The sequence below is a fragment of the Mustela nivalis genome (genome assembly GCF_964662115.1).
Source record: "Mustela nivalis genome assembly, chromosome: 7".
In the NCBI taxonomy this organism is placed as follows: Eukaryota; Metazoa; Chordata; class Mammalia; order Carnivora; family Mustelidae; genus Mustela; species Mustela nivalis.
Genome location: NC_139026.1, coordinates 32,897,800 through 32,917,785, shown reverse-complemented (window position 1 = coordinate 32,917,785; position 19,986 = coordinate 32,897,800). Strand labels below are relative to the sequence as shown.

The window sequence follows — 19,986 nt, the reverse complement described above, 5'->3', positions numbered from 1 at the left end:
TGCTATAATAATTTATAGCTTTACACATTTATTTTAATGAGCTTTTCTTATTTATACTAATTATTTTTCTTTGACAGGTAATATAAATAAGACTCAAGAATTTATTTACTCTGCCTTTGGCCCAAAAAATTTAGCAAGGAAAAGCCACAACTTGAACCTATGTTTTCTTATCCCAAAGCCAGTGCTATCTTTCTTCCATGCACTAACATATAATAGCTTAACTGTAACAATAGAACATAATTAATGTAGTTCTTACACATTTACTAAATGATCACTGCTCACTATATACCTAGTTTAGGTTCCTGGTTGTCTCCTCCCAATAATTTCTGCATATTCTAGGACGTACTCCATTTCCAGAGTTAGCAAGGGATTGAGAATCTACAGTACTCCTGTAATAGTGCATAATCAGCCCAAAGTCAATTTTTCTTTAAGTGTATCTAAATTCTCTTGAATATAATGCCTTTTAATATGGTACTAAGTTTTCTGAGTATGAAAAAATGTATTTATTTTTCAAGCGAAGCGGCTAATGTAGTTAAAGTGCATGAGAAAGGCTTCTCAGAGGAAAAATATTTGATTTGTACCTGGAATGACATTTGGGATGTAAGTAAGGAAAGAAGTAGAAGAAAGCCATCTTAACAAAAGCAAAGGATAAAATATGAATATATGTTTGTTGAACATTGAATAGTACGTCTGGACCAGAGCTTGTATACACTGAAGTAACACAAACTAAGATTTAATTAAAGATGAAACCTAGTTTCAGGTAAGCTTGAAAGTAAAGTAGAATTTTGAAGGGCTTGGTCTCTTGCAGGGACAAAAATCTCTCTCAGCAGTACTGATCAGACTTCCTTCCAGATTTTATTGGCCACAGCAGTATCATAATGATTTTTTTAATGTTTATTGTTTATTCTCCTTCTCCCCTGCTAGCATGTGTGTGTTCCAGGAGGGCAGGGAATTTAATGTAGAATCCTAGGTACCTAGAACAGCTCCCTGGCATGCAGGCCCATAATATGTATGTAATGAATGAATTAATGGATGGATGACTGACTGACTGACCAACTGACTGACTGACTGACTGACTGAATGAATATGCTCCACTGTGAAGCAGGAAATGTCATATAAGTGCTAGAAAGAGATCTCGTATTTGACATTTTACTACTCTATAGCAAGAGGCAGGCTGTTCTGACAAAGGGAGTAAAAGATTAACTGTTTGGTAGACCTCAACAGTATCTGCCAAAGCTTCTAAGAGCACCTGGTCCTGGTACGTACAAGCTATCCAAACACTAAGGGTTCTCTTGCAAGTAAGTCTTTCAAACAACCGATCATGAGATTCAGATTCCCATGGATCCAACCGACTTGAAGCAAATCCTATCATCTGTTCAATCAAAAATATTTATGAGAGCTCTTGAAGTCTCAGTGCATCACACAGGTGAGAGAGTGCATGTATATCTCTGGCCTTCATGGAGTTTATGATTTATATAAACATATGCTATAACAGTCTGGGTCCAGTCAGAAGACAGCTATCATACAGTAGGTTAAACAGGGAAAGTTTAAGTCTTATTATCTGTACTGAAGTATTATCGATTTCGGCTATGAAATATAAAGAAATATATGGTACCCTAGGGCTGAGGGAGAGCACCCAAGGAAGGACAAACTTGGAAAGGGTTCAGACTTCATTGGAGAATGTGTGGTTCAGCCACCAGATAGCAGACAAGTCCCCTGGTTTGGCTAGACCAAAGCTGGTCTGGAGTTACTGGGCAAACAATAGGCGATTCTCTGGAATAGGGGAGGGGAAGTAAGTAATGAGCAAATGGGAGCATAGGCATGCAAGGAGAATGGTACTGATAAGGCAGAAGGTGGTTTCTCTTCGATTTCCCTTTGGAGAGGAGAGCATGCAGATTATTGCTCAGATGAAGCTGGGGCGTTGTAGAGAAATCATGTTCTGGGGCAGTGGCTCAGGAAGGCTGCATCAGAGGTCCTGAACCCACAAGGCCAACTCCATCCCCATCTATGCCAGAAATTACAAAACCCTTCTTCTAGCAGTGCTCCTTCAGCACCCTCTATTGAGAAAGCGTAACATTTTTTCTCACTTTAAAGGAGAAATGCTTAAATTCTTTTATCACAAAACATAATGAAAGTTGTAATCATTGCTTTTAAATTGATAATGGACATATATGCATGCACTAAATTACTACTTTCTGAATATAATAACTTATATAGGTATATAAATTATCTATATTTTATTAATTATATGATATAAATTATTATATATAATTATATATGTACACATATATATATGCAAATGTATCATATATAATTGTGTGAATTTTATATATTTTATATGTATATAAAACATCTTTACAAAAGAAAACTGGACTCACTGTTCTTCTCTTTAAAACAATCTCTTAATTTGGCTTGGACCAAATTAAGGCCTAGTATTATTTTACTCATGGCATCTTAGGCTAGGAAATATGCTTGGGTGAGGAAAATTGTAAAATATTTTCACAATTGAGAAGAATTGAGGAAAAGCATAAGAAGACCTCAAGTTGTTAAGAGAATGTCATTCCATCCTCCTTTTTTTCTTTCTGCTAAATTTTAGAGGCTACTTCCAGCCTGTAAAACTATGTCATTAACTAGGGAAAATAATTAACTAAGGAAAGACTTTATTTTTTTTTTTAAGATTTTTTATTTATTTGAGAGAGAGAGAGAGACAGAGAGAGAGAGACCATGGGGGAGGGACAGAGGAAGAGAATCTTGAAGCAGACAGACTCCTTGCTAAGGGGCAGACCCCCATGTGGGGCTCCATCTCACCACCCATGAGATCACAAGCAGAGTAGAAACCAAGAGTCTGACCCTGAACCAACAGAGCCACCCAGGCACCCCAGGCACTTTAATAAAGTGTAACATAGCCCTTGCTAAACTAGAAGGATGAAGTCCAGAGTAAAAAATCATTAATATGCCAGTTACATTTTTAAACACAGTGAGAGAGAATGTGGCATTGATAAGAGTATATGTTAAGAGACAGGGAAACAGACTTCGAATCCTGCCATGGCTCCTTACCAGATTGTGACCTCAGTTAAGTTCTTTACAACTCCTTTGTAAATCTAGTAGGTAAAAGGCAGCCTGGAATAAAGGAAAGAAATTTGGAGTAGGCCAGATCTGAATCGGAATTCCATTTCTCACACTTCTGTTTTTGTGAGCTTGGATGAGATATTTCAGGTTCGGTTTGCCCATTTAGAAAATATCACGAAAAATTAGATAAATATATTCTTATGTATTTTTGCCCTCACGTGAAAAAAGGTGGAAAAAGAAAAAACAAATATAAAGGAGACCCAAGAGTCCTGATAGCTTTAGAATTCCATAATTTCACAAATAGAATGATAAAATTTTGTGACAATTTCCCAATTAAAAACAACAAAAGCTATTATTTCTGGTATTTTATAGTATGAAAATCATGTTTGCGACTGAAAATTTTCTCCACACCATAATACTTATGACTCTGATTTCAAATGTTTTCAAATTGTCCCTATTAGTTTAGCTAAGAATACTCAACTGAGATGGAAAAAAATGTTTTCCTTTGAATGTTTTCCAAGAAAGATCAGAAAACCTCATCATTTATAAGAAATGACAGCTATTTCATAAAGTCAAGTTGAGTCTTAAAAAGCTAGAAGTGATTCTGAAACTCAACATGCCCATTGTAAAAATTTGGCTTAAGGATATTGTGCTATAAATACTTAGTAGCGGGTATCTTGATGTCGTACTACCTTTTTTTTTTTTTTTTTAATGTGAGAAAAGACAAAAAAAAAAATTCCTAATAAGGACACGGACAGCATTTCATAGGGTATACTTGGAGATGATTTTTAGCTTAATCCTTAGCTAGATATTTACTTTTTAGAAATAAGTTGTTTGTAAATTTAATATTGAAGACACTAAAGAGGAAACTAGGTATAGACATACAGCTACAAGAAAATTTAATGAATAGGTTATCCTGAAAGTAATTAATAAAATCTATGATGTTTTGTACCAATGTAAAATGTTATGATAGGAAAAACAAAGGAATAACATGTTAGGCAGCTGTCCTTTATAGGAAAATTTTCAATTTTTTCATTTATAAGACTTTGTGAAGGGTGGTCTTGCTTTTTAATCTGATTGTTTTCATGCAGAATATGAGAGAACCAGGGTTACAGTCCCTTCTGAAGTATGTTTTGAAGATAGCTCTAGTATATTTATAGTCCAGGACTAGAAGGAAAGAGGCAGTATCTTTGTTTTAAGGGTTCTGTTTTTGAAGATGAGGTTAATATTAATAATATTTTATTTTAACTTTGAATGAATTGTACCTTGGAAGTGATTTGTGGCAGTCTTAGTCAATGAACATTTATTGAGTACTTAATATATATTAGGTAGGATGCTATTTTATAGGTATAATTTCAAATTTAATTTAATTCAAATTAAATATCAAAATTCTGAACTTTTTAAAAATGCAGGTCAGCCTCTCTACCTTAGAATTATACTTAATATAGCAAATGTTTTAAAAAGTGTAGGTTAAATCCCACATATGAATAAAATCATGTGGTATTTGTCTTTCTCTGACTGACTTATTTCACTTAGCATAATACTCTCTAGCTCCATCCACATCATTGCAAATGGCAAGGTTTCATTCTTTTTTATGGCTGAGTAATATTCCATTGTAGTGTATACCACATCTTCTTCTCTAATTCGCATTTTGACATCTTTGACAGCTCTGCTACTTCCTACTGATCCCTTACATTGTGTCACTTAAATTTACAAATCTGAATTTTCTCACTGGATGTCTAGAAATGTTTTACACGTAACTTATTTTCTGTCACATAGAGTGGTCAAAGGTGAGTAAAAGTTACATTTAATCATGTACATATTTGTATATTTTTCAGCATAAGCTGAAACTATACATAAAAAGAATAAAATGAGTTTTGGTTCAATTTTACATTAATTAGCATGTTGGTTTTACTTGTACCTGGCCTTTAAAAAAATCCAGATAGTTACATCATTCTGATATATTTCTTCATATACTATCTTGAAAAAAAAATGTAATCTCTAGTATTCCATGTCAAATTTTGCTAAGTTCAAAGGAGACACTACTCATTAATATTACTTTATTAACATATGTGTTCATGTAAAGCCAAAAAAACTCAAATATGGGAGTATTCTTTGAGCAACTTCAAAACTTCTGGTAACAACTCATCTACAATGCCTTGAGGGGTAAACAGAGAGACAGTAGCATAAGTAAAGGATAAGAAAGTCTTAAAAAACTTTCAGTAATTCTTAAATTTAAAAAGCATGTTAGGGTTTATGAAATCATATAAAAATATAGGTGGGCATAGATATGGATACATGTATAGAAATATCTTTCTCTTGTATTTCCTCACTTACAGAAATTGAAGTCATATTGTTTTTCATTGATACATTTTATTCATTTTTAGTTTCATAGACCTTATTTCCAGGTAATGGACAGTTTTTTCCATTCCAAGGCATTAAAAAAACAGATATGCATCTCACATTGGCTACCTAATACTCATAATAATTTTGAGAAGAAAAAGTAATATAACTGTCCTCAAGCAAAAAGAAATTTATTAGGCTAAATGCATAATGAAGAGCTGTTAAATATGTGCACTTTAATTATCTGCTATACAAAATGGCATAAGTGATAGTGTTCTATCTACAAAATCTTTAATAAAATAATTCCATGATACCACTGTCTATGCTGATTATTGCAAAAATTCATTGTAAAAGAACTTAAAACTATCATATTGCCCATTTAAATTATTCAAACTTCCATCCCACTATAGATGATATATATTTTCCAGATAAAAAGAAGGTGAAGATAAGACTGTATAAACAATTATGACCAAGTTAAGCTTTTTTGGTTCTATATACAAAATCTGGATTTGCTTATCTTCTTCTTCTTTTCTTTTTAATCTGAAGTGTTTGCTTTAAAGTAATATGTCAATAAAAAAGCTAGGGCTATATCACATAGAATTTTTTAAAATTTTTGTTCAGCAAGAGTTGGTCTCTAACAATGTAAAGTTGTAAATTTTAAGGCTCTTTTTATTATTGCTTAAACCATTAACTCTGACTTTTCTTGGTCTCAAGTTTTTTGACAGAAGCTTTAAAAATTCAAATTTGATAGGTCTTTTTTGTTGTTGTTGTTCCTGAACTTTGACAATAAATCAAACACTTCAACACTTTAACTCTTAAAACATTGCCACAACCTGAACTAGATAATCAAATTCAATTATACCAAGACCGTATGTACATGGTTGGTGATCATCTAATACATATGTATTAAAAGTCTAGTACAAAGTACGCACATAATAAATAACTGTTAATTTAATGTCCTTCAACAGCTTGATACTGAGTATTTCCAAACCTAAGACAATTTAATGAAACAGTCAACAAAGATTCCACAGTTACACAGTTAGTAACCACAGAACAGTGTTTACAGATCTAAAACAGTAGTTTTACCAGCATCTGACATTATCCAGAGAATGACAAATGTCAACTCTACTTGTGTGAGAAAACTAGTTGTACATATGTCAATTACATTTATTTGTTGTAAAAAAACAAATTAAAAAAACATACACTTTTAATATTTTTGAGGACAGGATCCATGTATGCTCTATTGATATTAGATTAAAGCATCATGTTTCTAACTGTACTATTCTAGTTCTTATGCCTTTCCTTCATGTTCATTTCCTTTTTTAAAATAAACTGCGATACTCTGAATTTGGGGGGGGGAGTTGTTATTGTTGTTGCTTTCAAACCAATTTCTTACACTAGCTAAATTGGTGAGTAAATAAATGGGTATGGTCAAATGTGAAATGCATTTGTCAAATGAATGAAACTGAAGTGCCATAATACAATAAATCCTCAGGCTAGTCATGTTTATTATTGCCAAATGTCTCCCTGCTAAGAACTAATAAGCATGAAAAGGGATAATGAAAGTTTCCATGAAGAGTTTTTGGGAAATCTATCCACAAGTCTTCACTATCTGGGAATGTGGAAATAAGTATTTGTTTTATACAAGTTCCATATGAGGACTGTAAAGATGAAATTATTAGAATAGAGTGAAATGGAAAGCAGCTACAGTGTGATAGTTACTAATATGATTTGGCACATGGAAGAAAATTGACAGGGAAGGTCCATTGTAAGACAGAAGAGAACAGTGCGTGCTATATAGTGGGCACTAAATAAAGACATGTTGAATGTGTAAATAAAAGGACAACGTTAAGATTTATTTATTTATTTGAGAGAGAGTGAGAGAGCTCTGTAAGGGGGCAGGGTGGAAGGGCAGAGGGAGAGGGAGAGAATCCAAGCAGACTCCCTGCTGAGTGCCAAGCCTTAGGTGGGGCTGGATCCCAGGACCCTGAGATTATGACCTGAGCCAAAATCAGGAGTCGGACACTTAACCGTTTGAGCCACCCGGCTTCCCCTAAAACAAAGATTTTAAATAAAACTTTCAAAAACCCCAAGTGATCTCAAAAATCTGATTTGGGTTTTAAAGGTTTAAATTCCAAAGGATAACTGCTTACTGATAAACATTTGAAGATTTACTTAAAATACATTTTTAAAAAATATTTTATTTATTTATTTGACAGAGATCACAAGTAGGCAGAGAAGCAGGCAGAGAGAGAGAGAGGAGGAAGCAGGCTCCCCACCCAGCAGAGAGCCTGATGCAGGACTCAATCCCAGGACACTGAGATCATGACCGGAGCCAAAGGCAGATGTTGTAACCCACTGAGGCCCCCAGGTGCCCCTAAAATGCATATTCTTGCTAAAAGTTTACTTTGGCTAAATTAATTAACATGAAAAAGTGAGAGGTAAGAAAAGATTATTAAAAACTAAAACACAGTGTTACATAAGAAGTAGGTTATTTCAAAGGAGTATACATATCAATTAAGGGTAGAAATTACTCTCAATTATTAGCATCATTTATGCCATTGTTCTTTAATTACAAAGAACCATGGACACTTGGTAGTAAATATAATAAAATTGAATAAAGTCCTGAAGAGAACAATAAAAAGAACTATTAAAGGAGTTGGGAATAGACCTTACCTGAATTGACAAGAGTCAATTTGTCCCTTGTCATATGTCCAATCATATGTCCCTTTTCAATATGACTTATGGAAGATTTTTAGAAGAAACAGTGTGCAGTAGAAAGTGGATAGTTGGGTAACTTTTAAATTGTTAAGTCCTCAATGAGTTACAATTTTTAATTCCTAGTCAGTTTAGAAATTTAAACACTCATTATCTACTAGTGTAGTAGGAAGCCATAAAGTTGCATTAATCAAAGTTACATAGAATAGTTACAATGGAAAGAAGAGTTTAAGTTAATTTAAAAGCCACATGTCAGAAAGCAAACCCAGTTCTGAAAAAAAAATCACAAAATCTATTTGTATTTTACAACCAAAAATAAATCACTCAAAAACATTCCTCTAGAAAAAGATAATATTGAACAATATTAGTATGAGAACCACAGAAGTTATAGAAATAAGACAATATATTTAGCACATTGTATCCATCTTTGTGTGTGTATAGACAGCCACAAGGTATCTTCAAGAAGAAATCAACACAATAGTGTGTTACAAATAGTAAAACCTGGGCAGACAGTGCGTACAATAAGGAGGACTTAAAAATTCTAGATCAAATATGAAGCATAGCTACTACAAAATTAAGAAATAGGCAAAATACAAAAGGAAAAGTCTATACAGTATCTATCAAAATAAAATTCCTCACTCTATTTGATATGTACTAGCTTCTATGCTCATTAAGAACTGTTTTTTAATAAATACATATAGCCAAGGAAAATTATATGTGTCTGATTTAGAAATAGTAGGCATCATGATTTTTACCAATAATAACAAATAATGTGGTTATTTTCTATCAAATGTACCAGACTTAACTGATTTTCTTTGTGACATATGTGTCACTTAAATATTGGGTAAGATGAATAATTGTAATTGTCATTGTCCAATTGAAATACTGAGAAACAGAAATTTTATTAATAGTTTTATAAGTTATAGAAAAAAATTATAGTCACTGAAAAAGCTTGAAAACAATTTGAGAAACAAGCAAAATCGCCATGATTTATTGAGGAAATCTGAATATAATACAGAAAACTTGTTATTTGTTTTGTTTTCATTCTCAGCATTAGACTTTAAACGATCTGAAGTTTACTGTAAGTGGTCATTGTAATTCAAGGTTGGACATAGCAATGACCTTAAGAAGCAACTGTTATTTGAACACTGTGGTAACTACTTCAACCTCAAACTTACCCAGTGTAACTCATTCATAGCACTTAAAGTGATGTAAACGCTTTGCTGCTAAAAATTTGTTCTGGTCACTTTCATTAAAATGCTAAATTTTTTTTTCTCCATGCTTTACTTGTGCTGTATCTGCTGTTAAACAGTACAATATGGGAAGGACTTTGAAAGGATTTCTATATCCAGACACACAGTGTTGGGTGTATTGATGAAAATCCAATGACGTATTACTATACATCATGAAATTTCTATTTTGACCGGTTTAACGAAGTTTTTTTTATACATACCAGAAGAGTCATTCAAAGCATTTTACATATTAAATTACTTATCAAAACACAGCATATATAGACCTTGACATTTGTTAAAGAACCAAGGATTTAACCAAAAAAATTTTTTAAAGGACCAGAACAAATCTGTAGCAGAACACAGATTATGTGGCAAAGAAGTGACTTATTGGAAGATAGAGTATACTTATCAAGACATACTTTCAGCATATATGTAAGAAATGGATTGGATAATTTGTATGATCACCTGCAAATATGCAGCAGACTGTTGTTAAAGAAATATAAAATCTATAACAATAATGTTGCAGGAAAGAGACAAAAACTGTTAAAGGTCCTTTAGTCATTTTTTTATTCCAGGAGCCCATCAGTAGGTCTAGCTCTAATATCAATTTTTTGAGGCAAGATTCTCTCGCTATTGTATTTTCATGGGGGTAAGTAATTTTAGAATGATTATACATTGACTGTATTAAATTGCTTCTTTATTTTCTTTTTTTCCATTTCTAGAGTAGTTACAGGACAAGGTAATAATAGCTTTACAATAAATGCCAATATGTGGTTCCTTTATAAACATGTTGTTTTACTCCTTGATTTATGTTCCATGTATTTGGTGGTTCAAGAATTTATATGACAAGACGAAGAGTCTCACTAAATGCAATGTGAGAATAAGCTATATTGATTACTGCCCAAATTATTTTTGTACAAGTAACAAAATAATAAAATGAAAGCTTTTAATCTCATCAAAATATATTTTTTAAAGTATATGTATGCGTAAGTATTTATGTAATTTTAAAGACTAATTTCTTTAGCATTTTCATTCCACTGAAAATATACTTCAAAATTACTATAAAAGTGTTTTAAAATATCACACAATATGTATGTGATAAATTATTTGCTGAAGAGGGTACACTAAACAATGAAAAATTTATAAGCTTTAAATGTCCTTTAAATGCCCTTTAAATATAGGTTTACATTGTTGAAAAGTACAAAAAGACTTGAAGACTCATCAACAGCTTCAAAAACAGGACAGCAGAGCAATATTAGGAAGAAAACTTGTACCATACAGTAAATATGTAGCCAAAAGAAAAATCCTTTAGAATGCAGAAACACTGTTAAGAATGGGGATTTGGTAAAAGCCATGTTTTAATGCAATTCAATTTATTTCATTTTGATATAATTATTTTAGAAGTGTATGAAATTATAAATATCCCAGTACTTTGTACAGAAAGTCTCTCTCTCCCTCCTTACATATTATTTGCCATCTTTGAAAAAAAGCTTATATTGGGGTGCCTGGGTGGCTCAGCGGTTTAAAGCCTCTGCCTTGGGCTCAGGTCGTGGTCCCAGGGACCTGGGATCGAGCCCCGCGTAGGGCTCTCTGCTTAGCGGGGAGCCTGCTTCCTCTTCTCTCTCTGCCTGCCTCTCTGCCTACTTGTGATCTCTCTCTGTCAAATAAATAAATAAAATCTTAAAAAAAAAAAGCTTATATTAAGAGTAAAGGCCTTAAATAATACATCTTTATACTATTAAGATAACTTTCATAGAAAATATTACCCAATAATGAACTATATGATTGGATCATATTTTAGAGTGCATACTTGTATATATTATCTTGGTTAATGCTTGCAAGGAACTTGATTTAGCTTTCTCTATTGGAAGAAAACATTTGTGTCAGCCATTTGTAGAAATCTGATTACTTTTTTTGTTTTTGTCTTAAATAAATATACCTGAGGTCTAAATGTGTCCCAGTAGTTCTTCAGTTCTCAGACCTCCCTGAGGTCTTCAACCTCAGCTTTTTCCCCGAATCATGTGTTCTGCTGCATACATACTTACTACCCAGGAAAGAGTTTATTCATTAAAGAATTTTTACTGCTGGGGCAAGGTGAGGGTTTGCTTTTACTGTTGTTTTCCAAAATAGAACAAGAAGACTTTCCATTCTGTTATTTGGGGAAAAAAATACATTTTCTATCTGTAACTAGCAGGTAGAAAGATGATAAGTTTTTAGGAGACTTTCTTACATTTTTTTAGGCCACTATTTTATCATTAGGAAATTCTTTAAAAAATGGAAATTCTTGCTTTTCTGAATTAGTAATATTCCTGTTGCTTGAAAGAGTTCACACATTTTTGCAAAGTACTCTGCCTGATTATAGGGAGTAGCTTCATGCAGGCTAATTCTGGCCAGCACTTGGAAGCCAAGTTTACCTGGCATAGTTTTCATCCCTCTGTCTTTGACTGCCTGTAAGTGCCAGTTATGAAGGTCTCTAAACTCCTGAGCTATGTTCTGTCTCTAACTCCATTACAGAGTTGAGCCTGGATCCCTAGATATTACTTTCTGTCTAGCATACCCCCTCTTAAATCGATAGCTTTTTCCCCTGCCTTTCACTATATTCTTTTTGTAGACTAAAAATAAAGTATGCTACCTTTATAGAAGTGCATTAACTACCTTGCCTTTGTTTTCACAGTTTTAGAATAAAAATCCAAAAAGAAGTATAGTGTTTTTTTTAATTAACATATATTATTTACCCCAGAGGTACAGGTCTGTGAATCATCAGTCTTAACATGATTCACAGCACTCACCATAGCACATACCTTCAAAGAAGTACAGTTTTAAAAGGGTTTTTTAAATATAAAATGGGTTTTATAATTAATATTTATCATCATGCTGCACCAAATTTGAAATTAAGGCAAATTTCCACAAACAATCTAATGTTTCCTAACCTTTCTATTTAGACATTTAAAAAAAATATATCTTAAGTTTTAGTTGGAAAAGCAGTAATTTAAAAAAAAATTAGATATTTCTCCTCCTAAACTTATTTAAAACACAATAGCATCACAATGGAGAGTGATGTGGTTTGAAGCTTGCCTCATGACAGTACTATAGGAGCTCTGAAATTCCTCACTCTGCTGCTTTTCAAACCCTTTCCCCACAGACCCAGCCTTGTTTAATCCTCAGGAGATTTAAAGCAGATGATCATAATTCTTTAATAGCATTTTAAATATGGCATCTTGGGATCTTGCTGAGTAAAACATTCTTAATCCACCATCCTATTCTTTCAACAACTATTTATTTATAGACTCTAACAATTTTTTATCTCTTTTTTTCTGGATAAGTTCTAAATTGTTGACTATAATAATTTCTTCCATTTTATAGCACCTGTTTACAAAGCACTCTCATAGGTCTTACCACAATTGCAATATAATCAGAAAGTCAGTACCTTTCACAATAACTGTGCAGTGCATGGATTATTTTCTTCATCTATAAAACTAAGGCTTAGAAAGGTTGTAACCTGTTCGGAGTCACAGAACTGGATTTTATGCAGCCACACTAGAACCCATGACTATCTTTAGATTCTAGATATAATGTGTTTTCTGTTTTACCAAGAATTCTTTTTTTTTTTTGAAGAAGTCCTTAATTCAAAAGAACTATTTCTAAAACTAATCATAACCTACTCATTTATGAAACCACAGTGATAAAAATTTAAACTATGAAAATATAAACAAATTTAGATATCTAAAAACTAGGAAGATATATAATCTCAGTCTTGAGATACCAGTCTTGATTTGTAAGTAGAAGAAAACATATCTATTTTTTTCAATCACTTCCTTTTATTTGAACAAAATGTACTTTATACCAAACTTTGATAATTTTGCAAACAAAAGGGAAACTCAGTATGCTTTTTTAAAAAAATTCACCATATAGTTCTAAAATGTGTGTTGACAAATATATTTCTTACTTTAAAATGTAATTCTACTTGATTGAATCAAGTTAAGTGAACATGTCCATTTAATATCACTGTCTAGGTCTTTCAGTTAAGGGAATATTTGCACCCGTGATAACAAATACAAGACCTTCTAAGAAAGAACGTATATCATTCCGTGACTATCCCGTACAACTCAGTGGTGGATGGGGAAGTGGCAAAAAGAAGGCGAAAACTTCAAACTAATTCTTCAAGCTTCAGCATTCAAAACATATGGCACACGTTTTTCTCAGGAGATCTCTGGATATCTGGTCATGTTACCAATTGAATACAAGGTTTTAGAGTACTGTATTTAATTTGTATTATTATACATATTCCACAATTTTGTTTGCTGATGGAGTTATCTGATTTCCAATCTATAACATACAGTTCTGCTATGGTCCCTTTGTTTATGAGGAATGGCCTCCAGAATTAATACTTAAAATATTTGAATGGAATTTACATATCCAATTCCTTCTTTTGTTTAAAGATTTTATGACATATGGATTAAAGATGTTTTTTGTTACCAGTAATAAGTTGTAATACCATACACATATTGTAAGAGAATATAACTATAGTTTATTGACACTGTCCATAGTATTAATGAATAATTAATACATGATAAATTTTTATTTGACCAGATTATTATCATTGGATATTTAAAAGATAAATTGATATATAAAATATTTAGAGTAAACAATGAAAATGGCCTTCTTTTTTTTTTTTTTACTTTAAGTCATCTTAGAGTTAAGAAAATATACTTTCTGTTTAAAGTAGAATGAAATATCAGTTTAAATATTTATGTTGTTATGTATTCTATCATTTTAATTTTAGTAAAGGTGCCTCAAAGTTTATCTAAAAAATCTTTTCGAAGCTCCATCTTAGAATTTTATAATATTAATCTATTTTAGTTATAGACTAGTTTTATTAAATTCTTACTATTTTGTAGTTAATATTCTGTGATGTCTTAGTAAATACTATGTGCAAAATACTGTATTTACCTCTCCTGCTCCTTACGATTTTTATTTTCCTGAGTCTGGAGCTTTTTTTCACCAAGCTAGGTTCTCCAGTGACTTCCCAGTGTGTTGCTGTGTAATAGGATCCACTAAACTTTAGTTTTTTTTCCCCTTTGTTTTTCCTACTCACTACTGAAGTATTTCTTCTAAAAATGACTAAGCAGATTTAGAGATGCATTTATTTGGTTCATGCCCCCTATCGACTTTTAGAGCTCTATTGCATTTCAAACCTATAAATCTCTTTTAACTTGATTGAGATAGAAATATTAATGAACCTTGAGCTGCCAGTCAAAAGAAACAGAGAATCATATGTTGTGGCCTAGAAACTGAGCTTCGGAGCATAAGCTCCATGTGTAGTTGCTTTATGAACATGCTGTAATGTCGTCCTTTTCCTAAGAGCATCCACAGACCAGCAAAATGTAATGATGGAAAATGTTTTATCTCAGCTTATTGTGAACCCTGCAAGAGAAAACCACATCAGAACTGAAACTGATTGGGTTTTATGGTTCATATGTTCAAATCAATGAAATGGAAAGGTTAGTATGAAAAGTGAAATGTTTGTGATTAAACTGTTTTAGTGCCTAAAAACAATTTAGTCTATAGTTTCCTTATTCTGTGATTTGTGTAATTGTTTCATGATATCAATTCTGAGGAAGATGATGGGTGCTGATGCTTCTTAAATTTGTGGGTGATGATTGATAAAGATGTCAATAAAATAGTTTCCTAATTATGGTGTTAAATTGGAAGTTCTTTGTAGTTTTGTTTATTGTGTCTGACCTTAAAGTGTTCATTTGCAAAATCAGAGGTCAAGCGTCATTTTTAACATTAATTTATTTGCACTTGTGAAGAGACATTAAGGCAAATATTTGTCTTTTAAGATTTAGGAAGGCAAAAATATGAGCCTATATTGTTGCTTAGCTGACTGAATTTTGGATTGATAGTGATGGACCTAGGCAATGTTACTGTTCAAATGCACAACCCCAAAGGACATTTTGTCTTTCCTGAACCCTTCCCAACTCAATTGTCACCTTCCTACCTGTCCCTCACCCCAGTGCTATCACAATTACCAGGCATTTCCAGTGAGAATGGCAAAGTGAATCCCTGATCCCAAAAAGACTGGTAGAAGTGTTGGGCAATGTTTGGAGATTCCAGAACGTTTTGATATGAGAGTTAACTACATTAGTTTATGGTGGTATCATCTTCCCAAGGTCCAGACTGCCAACATTTTTGTGCATATAGTGCATTAGAGGAGAGCTCATTAGGTATTTTGAGAAGCATTCCGAAGCCTAATTTCTTGTTGTGCTCATAAATTAATTAAAGGTACAACCACCAAATTAAAAAACAGAAAAGTCAGAATAGTATAACAAAAGCCAAAGCACTGTTAAAGGCAACACTCTGCCTTAAAGGCAAAAGGGAGAATACACAAAGATTCCTGGAAATTAGTTTTGAGTTTTTCTTTTTTGGAGAAAACAATGGATAATGCGTTTTTAGCCAGAAAGAATAAGTTGGAAGGCACAGACAGGGATTAAAAGGTTTTTACATGAAAATTGCAAATGAACAATAAATAGTGGTGTTTTAAGAGATCTTTGTCTAATTTTAAATCCTCACATCATCAACATAAGCAGCTTTGGATGTTCCATGTTTTGATTATGCTGTTATTAAATTGGCCGTTGTCATGATTTTCTCTTGGTTGCTTGTAATTTACTCATATTCTTTCATTTTTCTCAAAGTCTAGGTAACATTGAGCCAAAGTTCAGACTAATCGAATTAAACATGTAGAGTATATTTTAACAATATCTTACTGGTAGTATGCTACAGTTGAAGGAACTATAATAAGTTTCTTTTAGAGAAATATTTTTTCTTATTTTTTGAAAAGAAAAATAAGTTGGTAAGGTCCCCCCTTATTATTTCCTTTATTATCATATTTTCTACCAAATGCAGCTTCTATCATCTTTAAGGCCCAGAAAACTATTCACCGTCTGAATTTAAGGTTTACATGACTCTCCTAGGAGAACGTGGGTTATCCAGTGAATACTCTTAATTTAACTTAGGGGAAGAAGAACCCTCTTCTCATTCCTTGGAATAATGGTTGCCAGGGCTAATTTCTAACTCATCACAAAAAGGAGAGGGAATTCTGTCTTTCCCCTATGGAATGAAATCTATTATCTACCATGATATCTTTGCTTACCTAGATGCAGCTGTTTTTGTCACTGATGGTTGTGAGATTCAGAGAAAGCCTCTTTCCAGAAGCTAAAGAACTGTATTCTAGACCTATGGTATCTACAGCCTTAGCCACTAGCCACATGTAAGCTACCTGGTACTTTAAATACAGTTAGTCTGAATTAAGAGATGAAGTAAATATAAAATGCATAGTGGATTTTGAGCAGTTAGTATGAAAAGAGAATGCAAAATTGCCCAATAATTTTATATTGATTGTGTTAAAATAACAGTATTTTGGCTTAAATAAAATATATTACTGATTTTTTGGTATTTTTAAAAATGTAAGTGCTAGAAAAATTTGTAATTACATGTATATTGAACATAGTATTTATATTGGATAGAACTGATCTGGAGGCTCTTCTCTGAGGTAACTTAGGTAGGGTGTTATTGACGCAGAAAATAATTGGTGAGATGGTAGATAAAATATGGTGACCCCAGAATACAGGGCGCAAAAATTCTAGTTTGTCAGAAAAGAAAACTTTGATTCTGCTAAGCATAGAGAATATTATGAAATAAAAAGGAAAAATACCCAATAGTGCAATTGCTGGGTCATAGGGCAGTTCTATTTTCAACATTTTGAGGAACCTCCATGCTGGAGGCTTAAGTGGGTAGGAGAAGAATAAATGAAACAAGATGGGATTGGGAGGGAGACAAACCATAAGTGACTCAATCTCACAAAACAAACTGAGGGTTGCTGGGGGGAGGGGGTTTGGGAGAAGGGGGTGGGATTATGGACATTGGGGAGGGTATGTGCTTTGGTGAGTGCTGTGAAGTGTGTAAACCTGGTGATTCACAGACCTGTACCGCTGGGGATAAAAATATATGTTTATAAAAAATAAAAAATTAAAAAAAAAAGGAAAAATAACCTCACTTGTGGTTCTAGACTTTAAGATAGTAAAATTAAATTTAATTCAGTTAAAATTAACATATATATATATATGATCATTTTGTTTTTATTTGTTTTTAATAAGAGACCATCTTATAAAGTCAAGTCAAAGTCTTTTATGTTACTGGTGGCAAGAAAGACAATTAGCACTCACCTTGTAGTCTATGTTATCTCGGGTTGTACATATGTACAGCTGTTAATTTTCAAATGGCATGATTTGATCTGTGACATAAATAAGGTCTTTTAATGGGAACAATATTATATTTGGCATCTTACAAATCTTATAAATTTTACAAATCTTATAAATCCAGTTTTACTCTAATACATAAAACATGAAAAGCCACTAGCATTTGCATAAATGAATATGACACATCTGAAAACAGCACATAGAGTGTTTCTAAGTTCTAGAAAGCAAGTAATCAATATGTGTTTTATGTGGTACTGCCTGACCACCATTTTTCCTTCCTCTCCAAATATTATGCCATTCATCTACTGTTCCCTAGGAGCCAGAATTTCACCTGAGTCAAAACTGAAGTGAAACATTTCATATGACTTTTCACTTATGACATATCCCTACCAGCACTTTAGAGTGAGAGCCCCCTCTAGTAGATCTGGACCAACCACATACAGAAAGGTCCATGAGGACTCTAGAGCTCCGTGAAGAAATCATGGAGCAGCAGGAAAGACTGCCATGACTGGTAAATTCTGCTCTACACTGAGAGCTTAGAGTAAGGGCTTCTCTGGCCCTTGTCTGTCATCTTTGCCTTCAGATAGTAGCTGGCCAAGGTGCTACAGGAAGAACATCCTTTCTAGGGAAGTTATGAGAAAAGTGAACTAATTCAATTATATAACAACCTTTTTATTTCAGTGTTTATTTTTACCCTGACTGAGCATATCTTCATAGCATCCTTACATTTTAGGTATTGGCATAGCCACTTTTCCAATGCAAAAGGAAAGATGAGAAACTACTTCAACTATGCTTTTTTTATGGAAACCTGAATGCATCTACCAGGGGTAACCAAGCTTTTTTTTTTTTTTTTAGTGTCATTGTGATTTCCTAAAAATAATTTTGTCTTGTAAAAACTGTAATAGAAACTTCAAACTTGTTTATGGTCCTCATAGAATTGTTCTAGATCAGCGTTGTAGAGTACAAATAAAATGTGAGCCACATACATAATTATAAATTTGCTGGCAGCTCTTTACAAATGTAAAACATTGATAAAATTAATGTTATTTTATTTAACCCAGTATCTCCGGTACATTTTTTTCATCAAATAGAATTATATGGACATTATCTTAGAGGAGGAAAAAACAAAACAAAACAAAACAACCTTCAGCTACCCAGCCCCTAAAATTAACATGTTTGGGGAAAATAAAATGGTATAAAAATAAGATAGTTTCTGACTGATATGTATCACAGACATAGTAAGGGTAGATCTGTTTCTCATCTCTCTCTGAATCATTCAGATTTTGTCTAGCCATGGACTTTCTATTAACTTTGAAATGAATCCAGTGCTTAGAATAACTCAATATAATACATAAAAGAAAGTAAGAATTCAGCACAGCAATTTTGATCTGTTCAGTACATGTTCTGGAATGAAGCATACAGAAGAAAGTGAAGAGAGCATATTCTTTGTAATCTGTCTTAAGTTCTTTTTTTTAAAAAGATTTTATTTATTTATTTGATACAGAGAATGAACTAGACGGGAGAGCATAAGCCTGGGGAGGGGCAAAGGGAAAGGGAGGGACAGATTCCCTGCTGACCCTGGAGCCCCACATGGGACTGGGTCTCAGGACCCTGGGATCATTATCTGAGCCAAATCTGTCCTATGTTCTAATCCTCACTCTGATATGTCATCTTTAAATCTTTTTTAAAAAAGATTTTTGATTTATTTATTTGACACAGGGAGAGAGAGATCAGAAGTAGGCAGAGAGGCAGGCAGAGAGAGAGAGGGACGCAGACTCCCCACGGAGCAGAGAGCTGGATATGGGGCTCGATCCTAGGACCCTGAGATCATGACCTGAGCCGAAGGCAGAAACTTAACCCACTAAGCCACCCTAGATGCTCTGATATGTCATCTTAGACAAGTAGACAAACTCTATGAGTCTCCTCGCTTATCACTAAAGTAGGCTTATAACTCCTAGGGTGCTATGAAGTCAGATGACCAAGTATATGAGAAGCCCCTGGCTCAGTACTTTGGGTATCATAAGTACTCAGTAAATAATGACTTGGCAAAGAAAATCTTTCCAGACCCATCTTCCAAAATTAAGCCAAAAATTGGATTGATTCTGCATACCTTATTTAGCAAGTATTTCTATGAAATAATGGAAAATATTTTTAAAAGATCTTTAAAACTGGCTTCTCTAAATTTGCCTCAAAATGACAGTAGAATTTGATTTTTCAAATACATATATATTGAAAAAAACCAAAACAAAACACTTCCATATTGAGCATTCTCCACCGAATGTATACAGAATACTTTGGAAATGTAAAAGGCATACATTTCTAAAAGCATGTAGTTTATTTCTTCACATGGACAAGTAAAACATGTA

The 19,986-nt window shown here is 33.1% G+C and overlaps 1 protein-coding gene across 4 annotated transcripts in view; it reads left to right on the top strand.

Annotated features, from left to right (window-relative positions):
• The window catches only part of LRRIQ1 (leucine rich repeats and IQ motif containing 1), a 225,009-nt gene that overhangs the window by 198,072 nt on the left and 6,951 nt on the right, over window positions 1-19,986 (top strand). For 3 of the 4 annotated variants that reach the window (XM_082738972.1, XM_082738971.1, XM_082738970.1), the window contains one exon: window positions 13,376-15,055. The exons of the other annotated variant lie outside the window; for it this stretch is intronic. In XM_082738972.1, coding sequence (XP_082595098.1) covers window positions 13,376-13,518 — 143 coding nt within the window. In that variant the 3' untranslated portion in view covers window positions 13,519-15,055. Of the gene's footprint in view, window positions 1-13,375; window positions 15,056-19,986 lie in introns of those variants that run through there. 4 annotated transcript variants of the gene reach the window in all.